Raw genomic sequence first — 22,100 nt, 5'->3', positions numbered from 1 at the left:
TTCTTTTCTAGGAATCTCTAATATTATTGTTTAGTGCTCATTACTGGCTGATAATGAACAGTTAAACTTCAAAGTCCAGCCTGCTCTAAAAAAGAAGCATTTTCTATGTGTGTCTTTGTTTAGAAACAATATTTAATTAAAAAAATATATTTGATTGCTTGAGACATTTATTTGTTAGTGTAAAGAAATATAGTTACATCACTTCAGGAAAAACAGGCAAATATTTTGCTTCATTGTCTTTTTCTTTTTTTTTAAGATGCTTAATATAAATTCCAGATTGCAGCTTAAATTAATCTAAGTTATTTGTAAGTCACAGACAGTATATTTTGAACTATAAATGAAGAAACTTTGAAAAAAAACATATGATTGTCCTTTCAGATTGTTTGACACATTTTACAAGTGAAAGTCAAAACAAATAACTCAACTTAGAATGCAACTACCTTAAAGTTGAATAATAAATTTGTATTAACTTCATTTGTTGATCAGGAAATTGGTTATGTCGGGAAACAAAAAGAAAGCATTTTTGCATGGAGAAGACTTTATATGCTTTTTATTCAGGGGACAATTTTTATTGATGCAATGAAAATATATTTTATTTGCTTTCAGTCAATACAGAATCATGATTGGCTTTGTGTGAGATTGCTAAAATCTTATAAGTTTACCAAACATAGCTTTCAGTTGTTAAACACATCACTTCCTCTTTAAACACTTTAAATATTTTAGGTGTTTTTCTTCCTTTCTCTGGAAACAATAGATGTTTGAAGGAAAATAACAAATGATTACTAAAGCTACAACCAAAGCTGACTGAATTCCTACATCTTTTCAGTCATAGATCGCATGTTCTTAAAAATATGGTACCAAACCTAATTCTTAGCTGGGATTTCAGGTACAATTCAACACCACTGCTCCCTGGGCTTGCAAAACTGATCAGCAGTGGAGGGGAGGGTGGACATGTGCATTTTGTGTGCCTGCAGTACTGAATGATAGGAGCAGTGTGAAGAGAGGCAGCTTTGTAAAAGAGGACTTGAATATTTTGGGGGGATTCCTTTTGAATTGTTTTTCTGGCTCAGTGTTCACCTACATGGGCAGGTCAAATTTATTTCAAAATAGAGAACAGTAGCTGTCATTCCACACTTCAGGGCACAAGCTGAATGTTCTAATTCTTTTAATGGCACTAATGCTCAATTAGTTGTAGAGTTCAATCCCTGAAAGTGTACAATCTGATGTTTTTCTCTTGTTTTTCTTGAAGTCAGATTGTTTCTTCTCACATACATTTAGGGACCTCTGAATTTAGTTAAGGGACCATTTTTTTATAAACTTTGAAACTCTCTGTGGCTGGCTGATAGCAAGCTCTCTCTGGCTGAGTTGTATTGAATGAGTGCCTTGTTCTCAACAGCTCTGCTATTTTTTTTAAGGAGGGAATCTTCCAGCCTGCATAAGGAGGTGGCTCACATGGAAACTCATGTAGTCTTATTCTTCAGAAGTAACACACCCATATCAGTTTTAAACACTTAAGCATGTGGGACAGCGACAAGGAAGGAACCAAATACCTGATGATTAAAAGCAGTTATAGGAAACACATTTCATTTTCATTTGCTACAAGATAGAAGTTTATGTGTGTCACCTAATGCAATCAAAACTCACTAATGGTAACACATTAAGTGGCACTAACTTGATTGCTTTCAGTCATAGATACAAGCCCAGTCACTAATTTTCTCAAACCTGAGAAGAAAACAGAACTACTCTGTAGTCCCTGATGCCTGTTTGCTTTCCAGGCTTGATATAGCTAAATGATGGTTTTGGCTGTGTGAACAGTCCAATAATGGCACTGTTGCGTTGGCCTGGACTCCTCTGATTGAATCCAGCATTTTTCTCATTCAAAGTCCTATCTACTCTGGCTTAATCCAACTTCTCCTTCAACACACAAAACAAAGCCCTACACTGCTATAGCTTCTTTTCCCTTGCCATTGCCTCAGTGACCCCCAGGCAGAATACCTTCTGATTTCAGAAAGAAAACCACCTGCAGCAGTGAAACACTCTGGCAAGGCCATACTCTGTTTCCCTTCAGGACTGAGTAATTCTGTCAGATTTAGGAGAGGCCAGTTGCTCAGTTAGTTGTCCACCATTCTCCTGTAATCTAAATGGTCTGCTATATAATGACAGGAATAAAACATTGAAGCTTGGTAGATGACTAGGGCATTATGATACAAATGATTTCTTGAGTTAGCTGTGATTTTTTTATGTTACACATCATGCTGGCATCCTACTGTGATCGTCTACTACATCCCTATCTATTAGATTTCCTCAGGCAGATTACACAAGCCAGATGTGTGAGTAAAAGGTCTTTGGAAGAGGTTTAAGCTTCTGAGCAAAATAGCTTGGACTGACATAAGAGATCCTGATGGTCTTCAAACTCTTCCAAAGGTGTTAGGAGACTTTCTGGGTAAATGTAGCAAGCCTAGTAGTGTTCCTACAGCACATTATATTGGATGGGAAAAAATAGTAATAATTCCTGGTTTTTTGAGATAGCAAATTCTGATTCTAGCTCATCCAGCAATTCTGAATTAAGCTTCTGTATTTGATGGGTCTTAGCTCAGATAACTGTCACTGAGACCTAAAATAGCCCTTGTCACACTGCAAAATTCGTTTTGTTGTTATTTTGTTTGTTTGCTTGATTTTAATCTGGTTAAAAGTAGAGGCACTATGAAAGGGAGCTATTTGTGCACAGTGAGGTGCACACATAGCCAGATGGTACGTACCTGAGAGTCCCTGGATTAAACCTTAAAATACTGACTTAGAATTGCTAACACTGTTCCTTTCCAGTTCCTTATTCTGTAAGAGATGTTCTTTTGTCTTTCCAAGTCTTGAGAGAGCTTCTCACTTCAGGTGCTAATGCAGTTCAGCTTGAATTAAGATTGCAGTTTGGGTAACCTAGCACTAATGACTCTGACAGGGTAGGTTTCAAGATTTCAGTTATTTCTTTCAAGCCTAATCAAGTGTATCTGCAGGACCTGAGACGCTGAAAAGGTGACATGAAAAATTAAAGTATTTTCTTATAAGAAATACAAGTTATATCTAGAAAACTCCAGGTATTTTAGTACATAACATATGTGTATTAACTGTGAGAACCCTGGCCTTCCTCTGGGGTCTCATATGGTGGTGAAATTCCTCCTCCAACCCGTGCTTCCAAAGAAAAACTCCGCAGGCTTTAGCTGTTCGGTCTCAAGGCAGTTTATTGCTAGTTATCTAATAGATTATGTTCTTGGACTGCGGCTGTTTGGTCAGCGGCCTGGGTAGAGGCACACACACACACTGACATCCTCTCTGTCTGCTGTCTTCTTCGTCTCTCCCCCCGCTCAGGGCTGCTGCTATCTTTTATATGATAAATTACGTATAACATGTTTACAATTATTCCCCAATACCTACTACCTATGTTGCCAAGTGTTTTTCTACTGTAAACCAATCTGTGAGTGCCGACATCACCAAGAACATGGAGGTAAGGAAAAAGAAGGAGGAAGAACAGGATCAGCCCACTTTCCTCCATCTTAGAACTTCTGACCCCCATGTACAAAGTGAAAACCCCCCTGTACATGTGTTAAAACCGCCCTGTACAATACTAAAAAAAATTCCCTTCTACTTTGTAATTACTTATACTATACTATCTAACCTTTTGTGACTGCTTGTTCCACCTCCAAAGTTGGCAATTCATTCCATGGCTCAAACTCAAAATCACAGCTGTTTCCAGCTGTCTGCCAGGGTCTAGAATGCTTCTGACCAAGGCCTGGAATCTCTAAAAATGTCTGAGAGACATTTTGAGTTCCCACAATTAACTAAATGTAATAATTCAAATTTTTTTGAGGTTTTTTTTATCTCTGTAAGACAGACAAGAATTGTTTCCTTAATGAACATCATAGTGGAGTAACTTGATTTATGCTCCCTGTGAAGTCCTTTGGGGTCTTTGGAAAGACTTATATCTGAAGTTTTTACTAGTGACATTTATGCTGGAGAAATTTTTAGTCTGTCTTTCTAAATCTCACTTGATAAGTTATACAGTCCAAGGAGAATTAATATAACCAGCATTCTTTCGGCTGTGAAAATGGACTTCTCAGGTGCTGTTGCTTTTCAGAGCCAATCCTCCTTCATCTGGTTAAGCTCGATTAAATTAACTGAACTGAACTCCCAATATTACAGCAATACTTTTTCACTAATTAGGGCTAGCTGTGTTGCTGAATTAGACAGATGTATCAGGAGGACATAACTGCACAGTGTTACAGAAAATTGTGGTGTTCTGAAACACTCAAGCAATAGTTGATGAGAGTCTGCTTCATTCAGGATCTAATTTCTGTGGCTTCAAGTAGCTCTTTTTAACAATCCTCTTACAGACATGCTCACAGGAATAAAATGCTCTGGGAAAAACAGCCCCCTCCTCTATAGCTCATGGCCCTGATATCAATTTTAATTGCTTGTTCTCTCAGCCCTAAATCCAATCCTGCTCACAGTGTCATAGACTCTAACCCCTGCCTGAGATGCCAAATCATCCCCCAGATTGTGCTTGCCCTTTCAAAGACATGCAAATCACTAATAATACATTGGCTATCTAGGAAAAGATGTAACCTCATTTTGTAATGTGGGCAAAACATTAAGAGCTGCCACTTACACTTATTTAGTCTTGGCTTTTTGAGCCAAGACTAAGCCAAGACTCAGCTGGCTCATATTGCCTATCTCAGCACTAGAAAAGTTTTTCTCAAAGTCTTTAAAAATTGAGATGACATTGCTTAAGCACTCTCCCAGCAGAATAAACTGACTTTGAGCACTGTGATTTCTGACTTCACAAAATCCATTTTGCAACCAAGCCATTTCTGTTTTCCAAATGCAGATGTTGATGATTACGATCAAACTGCATGCAGCAGGCTGCCACTGCTGCTCACTTGTCCTCAAAGCACAGCTTCTGATAGGTAGGACCATTACCATTGCCATATCAGGGTGAAATCTAGAATAATCTCTCATTGCTGCTAAAATGTGAATCTGAGCAATGTGAGTACTTCACCATACTTAATTCATATGTTTTTTGTGTGCATATTTGGCTTCAACTATGAAATGTTATTGGGACAGAAGAGAAAATCCTTGCAGTTAGAGCATTCCATTAGCTTATTCTCTGTCTTTCATTTGTGGTTTTTTATATGGTATAATTGCATTCCAGCATATATGCAAACAAAACACAAATGTCTCAATCTAAGCTGAGACACACTATTGGACAGTAAGTATACAAACTTGTAAACAGAAATGAATGGATGCTATGCTTAATCCAAATCTAGATGTTTACATTGCAAAAGGCAGCTGCCATATATTTTCTGACCCAAACGAAAGACTACCTTAGTGTCCTTTCTTTCTTATACAATTCTTTAAAAATGGAGTAAATTCACATGACAGTGTGATGAAAGCCTCAGCTCTTGATGTGGAGCTTCATTCAGGGATTCCATACAGCCACTGTCCTCTTGGGCTTTTCAATTCAATTGGCAGCTTTTTTCTTTCAAAAGGTCTATGTCCAAAGTTTGTAGCTAGAGAATCTAACATGGACTATGCCAGTTGAATTTAAGGCCTGATCAGCATCCTCAGCCAATATTTCTCCTGGGAATCTAAAAAAGGTTGTGATTGAAGGGGAGCGGTGTTGCAAACCAATAGAATCATACTTTAAACTGGTACATTTGCATCAAACTGGTGTAAATATGTGTTGTATGTTTTCTCCCCTCTATTTAAATAAGGCAAAGCTCCTATTTATCCTGTTTATATCTCATAACTTCAATGCATGTCCTCAAGATCACCCAGTTGATATTCATGTGGAAGTCTAGAAAGACCTAGAAAACCTTAATCTGTGTTTACTATGGTCTTTACAAAGACAAACCTTGAGGATCTTCCCTGTGAAGCTCCACAGTGGCAAGTCCCTCACTCTCCTCAATGTCTCTAAAGCCTAGGATTGCCTTCTCTTTAATGGATTAAGTGAGTTTTTTCTAACCAATATAAAAAACATCCACTATTTTTTAAGTGTATCCTGATAGGTCTGCAGAATATCTCTCTAGTTACTTCTCTTATTAGATGCTATATTAAATTATGACAGCTTAATTATGAAGTAAAGGATATGCAGTCACCCTGTTTTATCCTTGTGTTAATCTTCCTGCCTGCTTCTCTATCCATGCATCTCTAAGTTCCTTATTATTAGGGGAAAAGTTAATTTCTGTTCTATGATTGGGATAGAAGAGATAAATTGTGCAAATTCCTGAGGAAAGAAAGCAGAACTTTTGTACTGAACACGTACTGAACTAACTTTGGACTTAATATAGAACTTTCATCTCCTCTTCAGAGTGGGGATCAGTGTTGGTTATATGGTGTAAGTTCAAGTGTCATACAGGAAATGTTATGAAGAAAAAAGTTAGAAATTTGCAGAAGTCTAGTCTTCACTACTTTACTGTGGTTAATAGCTTCCAATGTGGTATAATCTTCAGTCTGATAGAGAGAATTTCACTTTTGTTTTATGTAACAGTCATTAATTTCATGTGAGCCGGTGCATGTTTTAGCAGTGTTCTTTGGTGGCGGAGAACAGATTATTTTAAATTTTGCCACTCTGTAAAAAATATTCTGTTCTCAAACCTGTATTTCCTTTGAAACATGAAGATATGAACAAATATGCCAGGCATTCTAGTTAAGAGAGGCTAACACTGATGTGAACAATTTATTCTAACTTTAAAGGCTAATACCTCTGTCTATATTTAGAAGCTTGTGGCATATTGCAGTATTTACACTCCCTCTTGCTTCTGTATACAGATGTGTAGCACTCTCCTGTCTGGAATCCAGAACAAATCACTCATCAACTTCCATGTCAGTTAGAAAGGAGGACACTTATACATTCTAGTGTTTATTACACTGTAGTACACTGTGTATCAATGGCATTTTGAATCATATGTACTTGCTCTTCTGTATTAAAATTACCACAGCTTCTTTGGACACATCTGTTCTATTTTTGAACCCACTCACCTTGTCCAGATTTTCTGACCAATGTGGATCAAAGATTGCTCACCACCTTTTATGATTGCATTGCAGTTCAAGTGGTCTGGTGAGTGCTAAACTATTTTGCAAAAGCTGTGGATATCTGTACTTTCAGTATCAGATTCACCAAAATAATTATAATATATGGACTTGTTGCTCTTGACACAAGGAGGATTTGAAAAGTGAAAATTAAGTCCTGGCTTGATTTCATTAAATTACTACTTAACCATGCTTCTTCTAAAGAATAAAAAGCTAAATATACCAGTGTTCTTCAATGAAATGCAGTCCAGAAACAACTGAAGTAGAATCAGGTTTGAAAATGAGAAAAGTGTGATCATATTATTTTACATAAAAGAATATAAGATACTCCAGGGCAGAAAGCCAAGAACATGTAGCCTCAGCATCCAAGGAGTGGCAAACAGGGGTTAAATGGGAAGGAGAGGAAGCACCATCTACAATAAAAAATCCCACAAGAGATTTGGACGACAGTCTTATTTTCATATTTTTTGCCAATCTGAAGTTAACTGTTAGTGACTATATTTCAGGAGTTGTCTGGTACTTTGAGGAACTGGTGAATATTTTGTGCATTTGTGTCATATACTGGGCATTCAGAGTGTTTGCCACTGACAGATGCTAGAAAGAACCATCTCCATGTCTCCACTGTCTTATTTACAGGTAGAAGAAACTGTATACTTTTATCCTTTTTCCAGTGCTTCTGCTACCTGTAAACATCTTTATCTTCATAATTCTGCCTTTTCATAATTTCTAAATGTGCAGATTTAGACTAGACTAAAATTTGGTTTTATATTTTGAGCTGGGCTCCCTTTAAATGTTAAAAAAAAAAGAGTAAAAAATGGAGTATCTCTGTGCAACTAATAAAAATATCCTGTATAAAAGATAAGAAATTAAAGGACTACTGAAAAACATTTAAGCCAGCTAACACATATCAGATAATGCCATTTCACAGAACTCAAAGACAAAGAGCATAATTTTCCTGGAAGTGAAGTAGCATAGTCACACTCTCTTTCAGTGGAGAAAAGGATAAAAAAAAAAGAAAAAAAAAAGGCACTTGGCTGATCTTCTGCTAAAGCCTTTGTGTAATTCATAAGGCAACCCTTATCTAAAATTATAGTGTAGGGCATTTGCCGGTGTTTTCCTGAACCTAATAAAAACATAAAGAGGTACTAGATCCAGCTGATCATTAACTCTCCTGTTAATGCTCTGGGCTGATTCATCTTGTCTCTTATACCCTATTGGATTTGGCTTCTCAGAGCAATTAAAGCCTCTGAGTTCCTCCATGGAGGACATATTTCTTTTGGATTGTTCTAAGAGTCAGGCTTATATGCTATCTGTCCAGTCTGGGCCTGTGGTTTCACCTGAAAGAAAACCACTCCTGCAAAGACTGTGTTCAAAGTGCAGATTTCTTCCACAGGGTGTTTAAGAATCCAGTCCTCTATTACAAAAAGAATAAAAGATATGAAAATAAAAATAGTTACACTGTTATTTAATATTCTAATGATCTTGAATATTGGGGGATTTTGTTTCATCCTTACAGACTGATTGTACAGTGGTACAGATTGCACATACTGCTTTCTAGTTAGGTTCTTGCAATATCTGCAAACCATTGCTGTCTTTTGGACAGTATATAAATTATCAGAATAATGTTGTAGCGAGTCAAATATAAGTCAAATTTCTCAATTTATCAGCCTTTTTCTAATTAGATTTTCATGGATTTTAAATGCAATGTTCAAAACTTATATTTATGCTTAAACTTAATATTAAAATAGCACCAAATCAATTATAGTTTCTATTAGAAGTTGCAACTTGTACTTATGATAAATTCACCACAGGGAAGTACAAGAAAATTAGAAACATATTGTATTTTTGCCTTCGGAAAATTTCTTTTCACCTTGATTGCTACCATATACTGAATAGGATAACTGAAAATGCCAAATTTTTTGTGTCCCTATGTTTTGACTATATCCTCAGTCCTGCAGATGATATTTTGTGCCCTTCTGTCTACTTGTGTTTACAGGACTGTAGTTTTTGAGAACCATTTCAAGTAGCAGTATTTCATGCTGAAGAGTAGGAAACCTGCTTTCTCCTCCTGCCTTTTCTCCTACGGTGTTATCCTGGCAGGTTGTCCCATGCATCCCCGCCATGGAGGTGAGGTTGTCACAGTGACAGCACACCCTTGGTCACAGGCCCCATAACTACAGAAATCTCAGTCAATTTGGAAGTTTTAGTAGGTTTTTATTAATTTTTGATGTACTTCCCAGGCATCCCCCTGTTCTGTCCACACAGGCATGGTGACCCTCCATGGAATCACTTTTGGAATGTTCACCTCTATCCTTTGGGATGACATATATGTAGATTAAACCTGGATGATCAATCACCTGCCATACCCTCAGCACAGAGAGTGGCTGGTCTGTCAGTGACTTACCAGGCTGTTGGGCAATAACTAAGTTGATACTTGCTTTTCAAAGAGTGTGTGTAGCAATCATAGAGTGTAACTGCAGAAGAATAAAACTGGAGCTACCTATACTGCATTGTAAAACCTGATTTTCTTTCTGTTAAAGCAGCAATTTTTTTGTGATACCTAACTGGCAACTCTGCTTATTTTTTTTTTCAGACATGGAGATGACTTGATTGTGACACCATTTGCTCAGGTAGGAACAGCTTTATCATATTTCTCACATGGCCTTGTAATTTAAAGACAAAGTGTCCCAACCAGTTGTTTTCTGTTCCTGATATTATATATGTTTGCCTGAAAAAGAAAAGCGTTTCAACAAAAAGTCACAATCCTCACACTCTGTTAACTATACTTCTCTTTCTTAACACTTTTTGATTATCTGAAAAATTGGGGTGCAACAGCATGACAAACATCTTTGATCTCTTCCAAATACTGTAGTAGGCAGTCATGATTAAGACAAATCTCTGACTCCTGTTGTTCTGTTATTTTTCTAATTACAATTTCTCCACTTGAACATCTTTCATGAATTAAATACAATGAGATTTTTAGACGTGGTAAATTTTACCCAGAACACTTATGTTCCCTTACAAAACCAGGTTTGTTTTTTCTATTCAGGTTCTGGTTTATAAAATACTAGTTCAAAATTCTTTATAATTAAATTAATTAAAGATTAAAAAGCCACAGTTTTTCACAAGAGAGCTTCCTTATAAAGTATGAAAAGCTCAGATTGCTTTGCCTTGAATTCATTATGATGGGTTTTACTCCAAAAAAGATAGGAATAAGTTAAGCTACTGTAATTATGAAGTTGTATGTGATTGAAGGTAAATGGAAAGAGAAAGGTCGAGTCACACAGCAGTGTGACAGCAGTGTCAAATAAGAATATTATAAGAATGTAATGTATATATATAATATATTATATATTTTTATATCATATGATATACATCATATGTTATATATATATAAAATATATATGTCAAATATCAGCATATGTGGCAGTTTCAGCCACACTATGCAGGTTGCTTTGGTCAAATAATAAGCTGTTAAAAGAATATTAATGAAATACTGTATTATATATTTAATAATATTGCAAAGAAATTCAGCATTTATAACACTTAATCAAGCCCTTATCATGAATAAAACCATCATCTTTAACTAGCAGAGAAAATATTAAGCAAGAGCCTTTCATAAAATACTCTGAAATCACCACTGTACCCTGAATATAAAGGTTTGATGACATATATAATTGGTTTTAATCCATGCTGAATTAAAAATGTCAGTTGCTTCCTGATTTTTTGAAAGAAAAACATAACAAAATTAATACTGTTTAGTTAGCCAAATGTATTTTTTATTATCTTAACTTCTTTGGAAATTACCTCCAATAGTTTGACCACTGCCAGTCTTTTCTAGTTCTTTAATACTTTCTGTTAAAAACTTTCATTAATTTATTCTTTTTTTTCCTTGGTGTCCTACTCATTTCCTACCTCCTGTATACATTTAAGGTTCTATGAAAAGAGGGTTGTTCACTCCTCAACTCAGATCTCTGAAACTCAGCTTCCCATTGCTTTTGTTTTTCTTCAGATGGAAGTCAACCCAGTCTGGGCTGAGAAAAAAAAAAAAGGTCAACTTTTGCAAAGACATACCAGAGATTAGTATTGCTGCTTTCTCCCATTTTCAGCCTAGCTCCAATCAACTAATGGCTCCTCTGTGACATAAGCTGAACAACCTCTCCCCTTACAGAGAGGTTCATCTTTCTACCCTCACATGGCAAAAAAACTTTTGTGTGTTACCCAGATGCCTTCAGGAGTGCCTATGCCACTTATAACAAGACACTCACTGCATTCACTGTCTGCTATCTTGCATTAAATTAAGTCAAGAAAGGAAGCAGTTCATCTATGTTGTCTTTCCCAATGGGCAAAGCTTGTAGGAGCCTGCAGACTTTTCCTGCATTTTCAGGGAATAGATTCCTCTTTCTCTGCCCTTGTGCACTAAGTCCCTAAATCAACTGTGCTTCTTAGAAGAGACACTTTTTACTTTTCTTGGCAGTCTAGACAGTCTCATTCCCTTTGTGCTTCAGAGTTTATGGGGACTGAACTGCAAATTAAGATTTTATAATTATTTCTTATGCATGAAGTATTAGGATTGAATGGGCTATTATTTTCTTGACTCAAATACTTTGCTTGTTATTTTAAAAAAATAAGTAGAATTATGTAAAAAACTTTCCTCCCCTGCAAATCAGCTTGCTTTCAGACAGATAATGATTTGTTTATTATGGGAACAAAAAAATAGAGGTAAACTACTACCTCTGTATTACAAACATATTATTGTTAAGTAAATAGCCAAAGGTTCCAGACTAACCTGCCCAGGAATCCTTTTACAGTGCAACATGCTTTCCATTTTCTTTCAGCACAGTGGAGCAGAAATAGATCAGTCTCACTTGTGCAGAAATTGATACTGAAATCACTTTTTTTGTTCCAGGTTCTGGCCAGCCTGCGTACTGTCCGGAATAACTTTGCTGCATTAACCAATTTACAAGACCGGGCACCCAGCAAGTGAGTGTCATTTTTTGGCCACTGAAATTTTTGCAGTGATACTTTTTTAATGTAAGCTAAGAAGAAAAATAGGAGTTACAGATTTCAGTCTGTGCCATGGAACCTGCATAAAACAATAATGAGAAATAAGTTTATTAATCCCCTAAAGATGTTATAGTAGGTAGCTGGGACAATAGCCCCCTTGCCTTCTAATTGATCTTGCAATTGTTGCCCTTGCATAAACTTGGAGTAGGTTTTTTCACCTTATGTGATTTTAAAGAAGTCAGATGTGTAAGATCATTCAAAGATGACCATTCAGGCACAGTCTGAGTACTGCAAATGAAACAGAGTGAGCAGACAGCTGCACTCACTGAGATCTGCTTGCATGATCTGAACCTAGAACTCTACCTCCCTTATCTAAAGTACCTGATACCCTTCCTATCCACAGTAGTTCATAACAATAAATTAGGCAGCATAAATATGATCTCTCTCCAGTCATGTTACAGCATCACAGTTAACACTAGTGTTAGTTACACTCGCAAATGTACTGCTGTTATTTCCCTCACCCAAAACAGGCATCTTGAGACCTGGAAGCAATTAGCATTCCAAAGTAAAGAATGTCTTTGTGTATGTTTATAAGTCACATTTCAAATTATTTGAAATTTGCTCTAGAAGTGATTATACAGGCTTTTAATAAACCTGTAAGTTCCTAAAATATTCCTGTTCTGGGATTCCCAAATAAATTCCCAGGTAATGTATATTCTATTGTATTGTTCAAGAATTCAGTCATCAGTGAACTTATCAGGCTTAAATCCTTTTTCATTTCCTTTTTAATAGAAGATCACCAATGTGTAGCCAACCATCTATTAACAAAGCAACTATAACAGGTAAGAATAATTTATTTATAAAAAATATCTAACTGAAAAATGCATTTTTAATAGTAAACATATATTGCTTCATATACTTATATCAGTTCATATCCTTATATCTGTTTTATTAAAGAGCTTTTGAGTTTTTTGAGTCACATAGGGACTCAAATTGGTGACTTCTAGTGTTCTGTCCTGTTAACTCCTGGTTTCTATTTTATTATTCCAGTTTTAATTTAAGTTATTTCCAAATTATTTTTCCTTACATACCAGTGTATGACCATGTCATGCATAAATTCATTAGTAACTTTTAGCAAGAAAATCTAATAGAAAAAACTGATATGAGTAATCCATTCATCTTTCTTTTTGGGACATAGAGTTCTGTAGGTATGCAGACACAAAGTGCTTATGTACTTCAAAACCTTAAAAGTGCTTATGCTAGGAGGAGAAATCTTCAAACCTGAATTTTCCAATTTAGAATTGTAAATCCAATTTTTATAACATTTGTAGGAGAAAGAATTTTTCTTTTTAAAAATAGTATTATTTCTAAGGAGACATTAACTTAAAAACAAGATGAGGAGTATAAATTATATTGATTTTTTTTAAATTTTACCCCACACTATTTTTGATTATTTTGAGGACAACTTGGTCTTGGATGTCTTTATGGAAATACACTTTATTGGACCCCATATTTTTTACATAATGTTAATTCACAACTTTTACTGTGTAATTTTCCAGGTATTACTTTCTCTATTGTGTTCTGTCAGAGTGAAAGAGCATTTGCTTTTCTTCTTGATGAAAGTATACAGACACCTACTAAACAGGCAAATTATCATTTCAACCACAACTTTCCATATTTTTCCATATGCAACTTTCCATAATTTTCAAAATCCTCATATTTTTAATTGAATTACACTTTTGCATCTATAAGAAAAAAAAAATGTACTTTGGCAATTTTGGGGAGCAGTGTAGCTTTTCAATGTTCAATAGTTTCTGCCGTTAGGCTCTGGAATGTGTCAGAATTAATGGGTTTTTTCAGCTAACCTCTCACCTTAGAAGGACCTGATCTTGGCAGTTCTGTACAGTTTTATTCTCCTAGGAACTTATAAAATATGAACATTTGTGTGTAGAGCTCATCAGGGGGCAGAAGGTTATGTGTTTGAATCTATACTATAAACTGAAAGGCATCATGTTAATTAAATAATAGAAAGAAGATATATTATATATGTAGACCAATAATATTAATGATCGTTTGTTAATATATTTCTTGAAGAGGTAATTCTGGGCATTGGTTTCAAATTGATTTCTATAAACTATTTCAGTTATGGATATTATAACTATTTTTGATTTTGTGATTTGTCTCATAGCAGAGTAATCCAGAAATATTTTAACTGGAGACAGAGATACTCAAATACAGGGCTCTTTCTTTAACTCCAAGGGACTAACTTTAGAAAACATAGTGAAATTCATAACAGTAAAATAAAATTACATCCAGAAGAGAAGATGTGCATGCCTGTGAGCACTACCTTACATGGTCTCCCACGGCTATTTGCCTGAGGTCAACTTCTTTTCTCCAGCAGGAGAAGCTGTTCAGACAGCAGGACCCAAGACACTCTCTGTTGGAAAATGCTGTTGCTCTTTTTAAATTCTCCCTGATCTGAAGGTTTCCATTCAGTTAATCCTCAGACTGTACTCTACATGTCAGCCATAAATCATCGGAAATTTTAAAGTTTAGAAAGAAGGTACTACAGTTAGGTCTCCAATGAAACTAAAAAATTCTTCTTTGCCAGTAAATTCAAAGTCAGCAAGAAAAGGCAAAGAATAGTAAGGATAATTTAATCTAATTTAGTTTAGTCTGATTTCTCAGAGATGCTGCTGGAATTTCTGTGCCCAAATTATGCATTGAACTGGATGATCTGGAGCCTGTATGCACTGGATAGAAGTGGCTGAAAGACTTTAATGATATAACAAAGATATTAAGCCTATATAAAGCATGAAGATGGCTATAATTCATTTTGCCTACTGAATGGAAATTGAGGCTGGATACTATGTTGCATGAAAGGGTTTGCCTGTTCTTTGTTATAAGCTGGTTTTGATATTTCCATGGCAACAAATTTCATGGCATTGGTGTAGAAATATGCATAGGTTTGTTCTTGGGGCATGTAGAATCCTAGTAAAACATCTTAACATCATTATCTTAAGAAGGAAGATTAAAAGCTTATCTGCTACAATTCACAGAATAATTGAAAGCCTTTTCAGATGCTACTAGGTTTTTTGAATTCTTGTGGGGAACATTCAAAATATAGCTTATACAGATCCTTCCTGCTGAGAAACACTCCTGGTTTTGGTGTTCTCAGAATTTGTGTCATGGATTATCCATAAAAATACACCAGATAGGGTAGAGCCACATCATGTCATCCAGATGGCTCAGCTTGCAGTCTCAGCAAGAACTTATTGGCAAGGTAGCAGTCTAGGTGACTGGACGGCACAGTGTCACTAAGCTATATTGATGATAAATCAGAAAACAGACAATTAAGATGGAGAGTTTATGTTGCTAAACTTCCTGATAAGATGTGTCTCTGGGAAGATTCTCTCTGAGGAAAGGGATGATCACAGAAGGCAACTATGGCAGAAAATATGGGGGTACCAACAAAACAAACATGAAAAGCAATCTGGTAACGCCAAATAAATAAAAAAGAAAGAGCAAAATTCTCTTGTTTGCTGTTTTAAGAATTCACTATGAGGCATAAATCTATGGCAGCATACCTTAGCAAAAAAGTAAGAAACTATGACATTGAGAAGTGAAGCAGCACAGGAATCATCTGTTCAAATTCTTAGAAGCAAGAGCCACCATGGTAGCCTTATAATTTATTATGATTTTTCAATGTATATATGTGCAGTTGTGATGAAAATAAAGTCTTTTGTATTCAGTATATCCACATGAATCACTATTGGAAACCATGTTGAAAGAAGCTAATGAATATCAATGACATACAATACCATGTTCGTTATCAGCCAACTATGCTATAGCATTCTGAGTGCTCCTTTTGCAGACAAATTAGGGGGCAGGCCATGAGAGAAATAGAATTTTTAGATGACACCTTTCATACTTTCTTTAAGTTCTAGGATGTAAATATCAGTTTTAACTATAGTCAGTGTGAACAAGCAGAAATGAAAATTTACTCCTATTAGAAATCTTCAAAGAGGTAAGCATTTCCTACAGGTGCCATGTCTCTCTTATGACTAAGACCAGCCTGGAATAACAGGGTTTGCTGAACAGTTCTCTCATCCTTGGTGTTTTGTACTTCAACCAAAAAAGAGGTTTCTCTCACTATGAATCATATCTTCTGGTGTTTAATTTCAAACTGACAGTAACTCTCTTAACACAACAATGAAATACAAATATTTTGTTTTCAAAAAAAGGGAAATATCTGTGACTCGAGGATTGAGCTTGCCAGTTTTATACTACAATTCTGTCCAGTCATCCAGTCCAGACTTCCAGAGTTTGCTTATGATGATATTGTCAGAGACAGTATCTACTCATGCTGAAGTCATTGCATGAGACCTCACCTGGAGACCTGGGGGCCCCAGCATAAGAAAGACTTGTGCCTTCTTGAGCCAGTCCAGAGGAAGCCATGATCAGGGATGATAAGAAAGAGCTGGAGCTCTTCTGTGAAGACAGGCGGATAGAACTGTGTTCTGTTCAGAGAAGTGGAGGGTGATCTTACATAAGTAAGATCAAGTACAAGCCTCCAAGTACATAAAAGGGGCACACAAGAAAGCTGAAGAGGGACTCTTTACAAGGGTTTGTCATGATAAGACACAGGGAAATGGTTTTAAGCTGAAAGAGGACAGATTTACAGTAGACATTAGGAAGAAATTCTGAGGGTGATGAGGCCCTGGAACAGATTGCCCAGAAAAGATCTGAATGCCCCATCCCTGAAAGTGTTAGAGCGGGGGCTCTGAGCAACCTGGTCTAGTGGAAGCTGTTGAAACTAGATGATCTTTCAAGTCTTTTCTAACCCAAACCATTTTATGTTTCTATGAATTCTAATAGTTGAGAAAAATAAACATTTATATTTTGCAGTTCAGTTTAGATTTAGCTTCCATTGAAATCCCTCCATCTGATCCATGAAGTTCAGTAACCAAGTAGCAGTGCAGCTGTTGATTGTTTTAGCTAGTTTCAGCTATCTCATTTTTGCAAAACAAGCTCACAATTTTCTCAACAAATGTTTTGAATATAAGTTTGATAATCATCAGCTTTAGTGGAGTTGAACAATTCTAGTGGAGTAGAACCAGTTCCCCATCATAACGGTGAAAAGCACTTTTAAGTGACCTGTATATTGTTTTCTTAAGAAATCAATAATATTTTTTGTAAATAGGACAGATTTGGAAACAGTCATATTTACATCAGATACTCTCTTCAGTTAATCATTAAAAGTCCTTATCTAGGTCATGATCACCAAACAGAGTGTTATCTCACTTACAGCCTTGTTAGCCACAACACAAAAAGAATCACATTGCTTTTTGAGATACAGGGCATAAATTACATTCAGACTGAAATTCATTCATACATCCCCTGACCCATAGGAAGTAAGATATGCAGCTAACAGTTAAGGCATCAGAGAGCCTCCAGTCAGCTCCCCACCCAGACCTTTAAAGTCACTTCCTTATCTCAAGGTCTGAATTAACAGCTTTATCCCTTGCAAATGCAGAGTTTGTGAGCATTTGATATTAATAAATTGAAGCCATATTTGCTTGCATTCAGAAAAAATTTCTCAGTGTCATAGCTGCTGCAGTACTTTAATGTGCTACAATTTTTTAAAAAATAGCTGCTTAAATGGAGTCATTTAGTAAACTGGTTTTCCTTTTCAAAAAGTATTGTCTCCAGTTCAGCCCCATTAGTTTAGGGAAGTGATTGTTATTAACAGGATAAAACTGTGAAGACTTGCTGAATGCTTTCTTCACCTTGATTTGTAGAGTTTTAATTAATGTTGCAGCAGTTTTCTAACTCAAGTCCTTCAAATGAAATCTATATGCAGGGCACTGTTTGTAAAACAGTGATTAACCTTAAGGCAGAACAGCAGGAAGAGGACTGACGTTTTTGAACCAGATAAGCTGTTCATGTATCATGTCACATTCAAGGAAGTGAATAAAACCAGGGCACAAAACAGATACTCTCTATATTTGAGTAGTGCTCTTCAACACTGATATCTGATAGGCAAATATGTAAGTTTTCATAAAATAGAAAGTTAAGCAAAGAAATATATGTCATACTTTACGAGATTCCTGACAAGAATGTCCATGTAATTAAAACTAACTACTTTAAACAAAAATTAGAAAATAAAAGGAGATATTTTGCAGTGTGTAGATGAGCACACTTGGACCTTGTGTATGAATTCAATTTTTCAACAGTTTGTTTCATTAGATATGTGGTGGTTATTAAAGTGCATAGAGACTAGAACTCATCATAGGGCTGACCTTTGCTTTTATCTTCATCTAGCACATCAGGTTACTTTTCATAAGACTGCAGTGTAGTAGAGCCTTGATTTTGTTTCAGACTCACACATTTTGGAGTTAGACTAGGGATCCATTTAAATAGAAAACATCAGAGGCATTATCAAACTTCACATCAATGATCTGATATGCAACCCCACATAAATCTTTGCTTCTTACTTTCAAATTGGTCTCATATTTTGCTGCACCAGTAAAGGTCCTCATATCACTATTTCACCCAAACTGTCCACTTCACTGGAAAGAGAGACAGGGTGACAAGCTTCATGTGCTGCTTCTTCTTTCAGCCTGTGTCCCTTACAGGCACTGGTGGTGTAGCACAGCAGAAAACTGTACATGATCCAAGGCTGTACTTACTGTTTTCATAATAACAGAAAAACTGAAGAGAGAAAAACATAGTTTGTTTTTTACGACAGAGTTGATGCCTTTGTAATTTTTCTCCTTCATATTACAAATACCATGCTTTGTCTGATGAATATAGGAAATAAAACTGAAGCAGGCATGGTTTCTGGTATGACTTCGTTGCAGTCTGAGTGTACTTTCTTTTCACATCTTCATCCAGCTTCTGACATTTCTGATCAGGACATATTATCACCTGTCCAGTTGAAAAGATTTATTTGAAAGTACATATTTTTTCTTTTAATACATTAATGAGAAACTGGCCAATTCAAGCTTATTCATTTTCCTGAGCATCTGTTTAAAAATTAAGGGCTACATTGAAACCCATTATTTTATGAAGATTTCCTGAGTAAGGAGCCTGAACACAGCAGTGAATCAGAGCAGCCAGAAGCCATAGTCAGCCAACCCTGGAGACAAGCTACAACAAAGACTCCCTTTTCTGTACTTTCTCTCTCTGGCCTCATGTATTTTGCTTTATATCCTGCAAAATGACTCATCTTCAACGGAAAGGTGTAATTCCAGGTCTGGTGGTAGAAACAGCCACTTGTGCCTACTGCACTTTCTCAGGAACTAGGATTAAAAATTTTAAGAATAAGCAATGCCTAAAATTAAGTCTTCTGGTCTCAAGACCAAAACTTATAAAAAAACCTCTTTTTCCAAAGTTAGGTAACTCAGCTCAGAAAATAGTATGATAGTGTGAACTGGTCAGCATGGAAGCAACAGATTGGCATACAGTCATACAGTCAGACTTGCTCCTGTGCGTTGTGCTTCCAGTCAGCTCTCTTGGTATCAAATCCCTCTGAACAACCGCATGTATTTTTATAGCCAGGGAAGGCAAGCAGGTGTCTCAGGGAACCCACATGCTCTGCAGAGGCCCTAAGCGCCTACCCTGCCTGTGCAAAATCTTGAGTTATCCAGTGGATATTACTTTGGTGTCACTGTTCATGAGAGACACCAGCAGTGAGGGGCCTAGCATAGTCCCAAATATTCTAAAGTATTCTTTAGCAGAAACTTGTTAGGGAAGAGTTGCAGTGAAAATTTTACCAAATTTGACTTTGGGACTTTGGGAGGGATGATGGGAGGCAGTGAAAAAAACAATAAATCTTACTGGAAAACTTTCACTTGAAATGTTAAATGTGCCAAGTTATGACTTTAAAATTTCCTAATCAAACCCAAACCAAAGTATTCAGACAGGTTTTCATAGCTCAATGACTCTTGCTTTCTGTTAATAGAATTGTAAAATTTACATTCTTTTGTCATAGTCCTTAATCAGCTCACCAATAAGAAGATTATCTCTATTTGAGTAGACGCAAATTGTGTTTTGAACAAGGCAAGTCTTGATTTTATTCCCATTATGATGATATTCTGAGTTAATGAAGTAACTGTGGTCACATGCAAATCGTTTTAGTTTTTATGAAACATTAAAAATTTTTCCCAAATACTCACGTTCAAATGTTAGCATAAAACTGCCAGTCTGATTAATTATTCTTTCTGCACACAGTATTTAAATTAATTTCTGCAATATTTATATTTGAATGTTTACACTAGGTATAAATTTGGACAGATGTTAAGCCAAATAAAAAATACAGATGAGAGACAAAAACTTAGGATATATCTCTTAAATTATAAGATATTATGATAAAAATAAAGGGGTTTTTTCCTTACTTACAATAAGCAAGGAAGGATTATATCCAAGCAAGTGAAATTAGCCACTATGTTACTTAGTACTATACTAAAAAAAGTGAATTAAATTAGGAGCATATTACAGAAGTGACTATTGAACTAGCAAGCATTTACAAATTCCCTTGTACCAAGTAAATCATACGCTAATAACTTAGTGCACATGTAATAGGAACTATTGACTTATTAGTCTTTAATTTAAGGAGTACAAAGATGACTGGAATAAAAAGGAAGAAGTCTGTGCCATAGAAATGAAGGAGAAAATCAAGCAAGAGTTTCAAAACCTGGAAAGCTGAGCCACCTAAATGTTATCAGCGGGACTTGGGAGGGTCCTACAGATGACAGTAGGCAACTAATGGGAAGGAAAACAGTATTTGGTTTGGTAAGAGTATTTAACATTGTTGTTATCATTATTGTAGATACGGTTGGTTTTGCTATTAATACTACTGGATTTGAACTCTGCTTTTCAAAGGGAAATATAAAAATCAGAATTTTGTGTAGGTTAATTCTTTTGAATTGCATTGTAGATAATACAAGCAATGACAAATGCAACCTGACTCCCAAATTGTGTGTATGACTTATTTCAGCATTTCAGCTGCTTCAGAAATACATTTTTTCTCTGGTGGCTTCCTCTTCTTTTTTTTTTTCTTTCTTTTGGTAGGTTGGGGGTGAATCTCAAAATATTTTTTGCATATCAGATATAAGACAAAGAGAATTTGAATCTCGTAAAATTTCATCTCATGAATTTCATCACAATCTGATCTGTTTGTTCGAATCTCATCATTCTTCATACAATCTTCAACTCTGAAAACTTATAACATAAAGGAGGTGAGCAGAGAAGCATTAGTCCTACCACAAGATATGTTTTTGCAGTTTGAGGTGGTATTTTCAAAGAGCAAGCAGCTGACTTAGTATGCATATGCCTTTCACATGGGAAAATAACAGTCAAGTGGTTAAACCACGTAGTTATCACATGCTTCTGCTGCTTGGAAATATATATATATGTAAGCATGTTACCTATCAGCCATAGATATTCACTGTATGATATTGTGAAACCAAAGTCTGTTTGCCTTGCTTCTGCTGATTCTCACAATGAAATCTGCCAGTTTCTGCTTTGCTGAGTAAAATCTGAAACTGCAGCACCAATAAGTCTTTTTCAACACTTTTCTTTGGTCTAGTGCAGTTCCACCCTCCTTGCAGATCTATACTCCCTTGACTTCTGTTTTGTGTTTGGTTTCTTTCTTCCCTAGGAGACTTTAAGATACGATGCAGTGAAAAGCTATCATGTGGGAAGACACTAGGAAGAAAAAGGCTCCTTGTAGCCTCACTACACACTCCAAAAGAGAAGGGCACAATTCTATTCCACAAATACTCTTGTCTAAGCATACCCACTGAAAGACAGAGTTGATGTGCAAACAAATATATTCAAGAAATAATGTGTTTCCGGTAAGACCTGGTGTGCTGAAATACTTGCCAATTCTACTTTGAAAATACTTTTCTCCAAAAAAGATGTTAGCTTTCTCTATAAAAGAAGGGCTATAAAAATTGCACATATTTTCCAATAATATCTTTGAAGACTGGTTGTTAAAATAAATAGAT

At 35.9% G+C, this 22,100-nt stretch overlaps 1 protein-coding gene across 17 annotated transcripts in view; it reads left to right on the top strand.

Annotated features, from left to right (window-relative positions):
- PDE4D (phosphodiesterase 4D) overlaps positions 1 to 22,100 on the top strand; it is a 530,620-nt gene that overhangs the window by 434,311 nt on the left and 74,209 nt on the right. For all 17 annotated transcript variants that reach the window (XM_085566236.1, XM_085566237.1, XM_085566235.1 and 14 more), the window contains 3 exons: positions 9,674 to 9,710; positions 11,990 to 12,063; positions 12,880 to 12,929. In XM_085566236.1, coding sequence (XP_085422362.1) covers positions 9,674 to 9,710; positions 11,990 to 12,063; positions 12,880 to 12,929 — 161 coding nt within the window. The remainder of the gene's footprint in view (positions 1 to 9,673; positions 9,711 to 11,989; positions 12,064 to 12,879; positions 12,930 to 22,100) is intronic.

Source organism: Lonchura striata, chromosome Z (assembly GCF_050655825.1).
Source record: "Lonchura striata isolate lonStrDom1 chromosome Z, ASM5065582v1, whole genome shotgun sequence".
NCBI lineage: Eukaryota > Metazoa > Chordata > Aves > Passeriformes > Estrildidae > Lonchura > Lonchura striata.
Note: the sequence above shows the minus strand (reverse complement) of the source record. Positions and strands in the feature narration are given on the sequence as shown.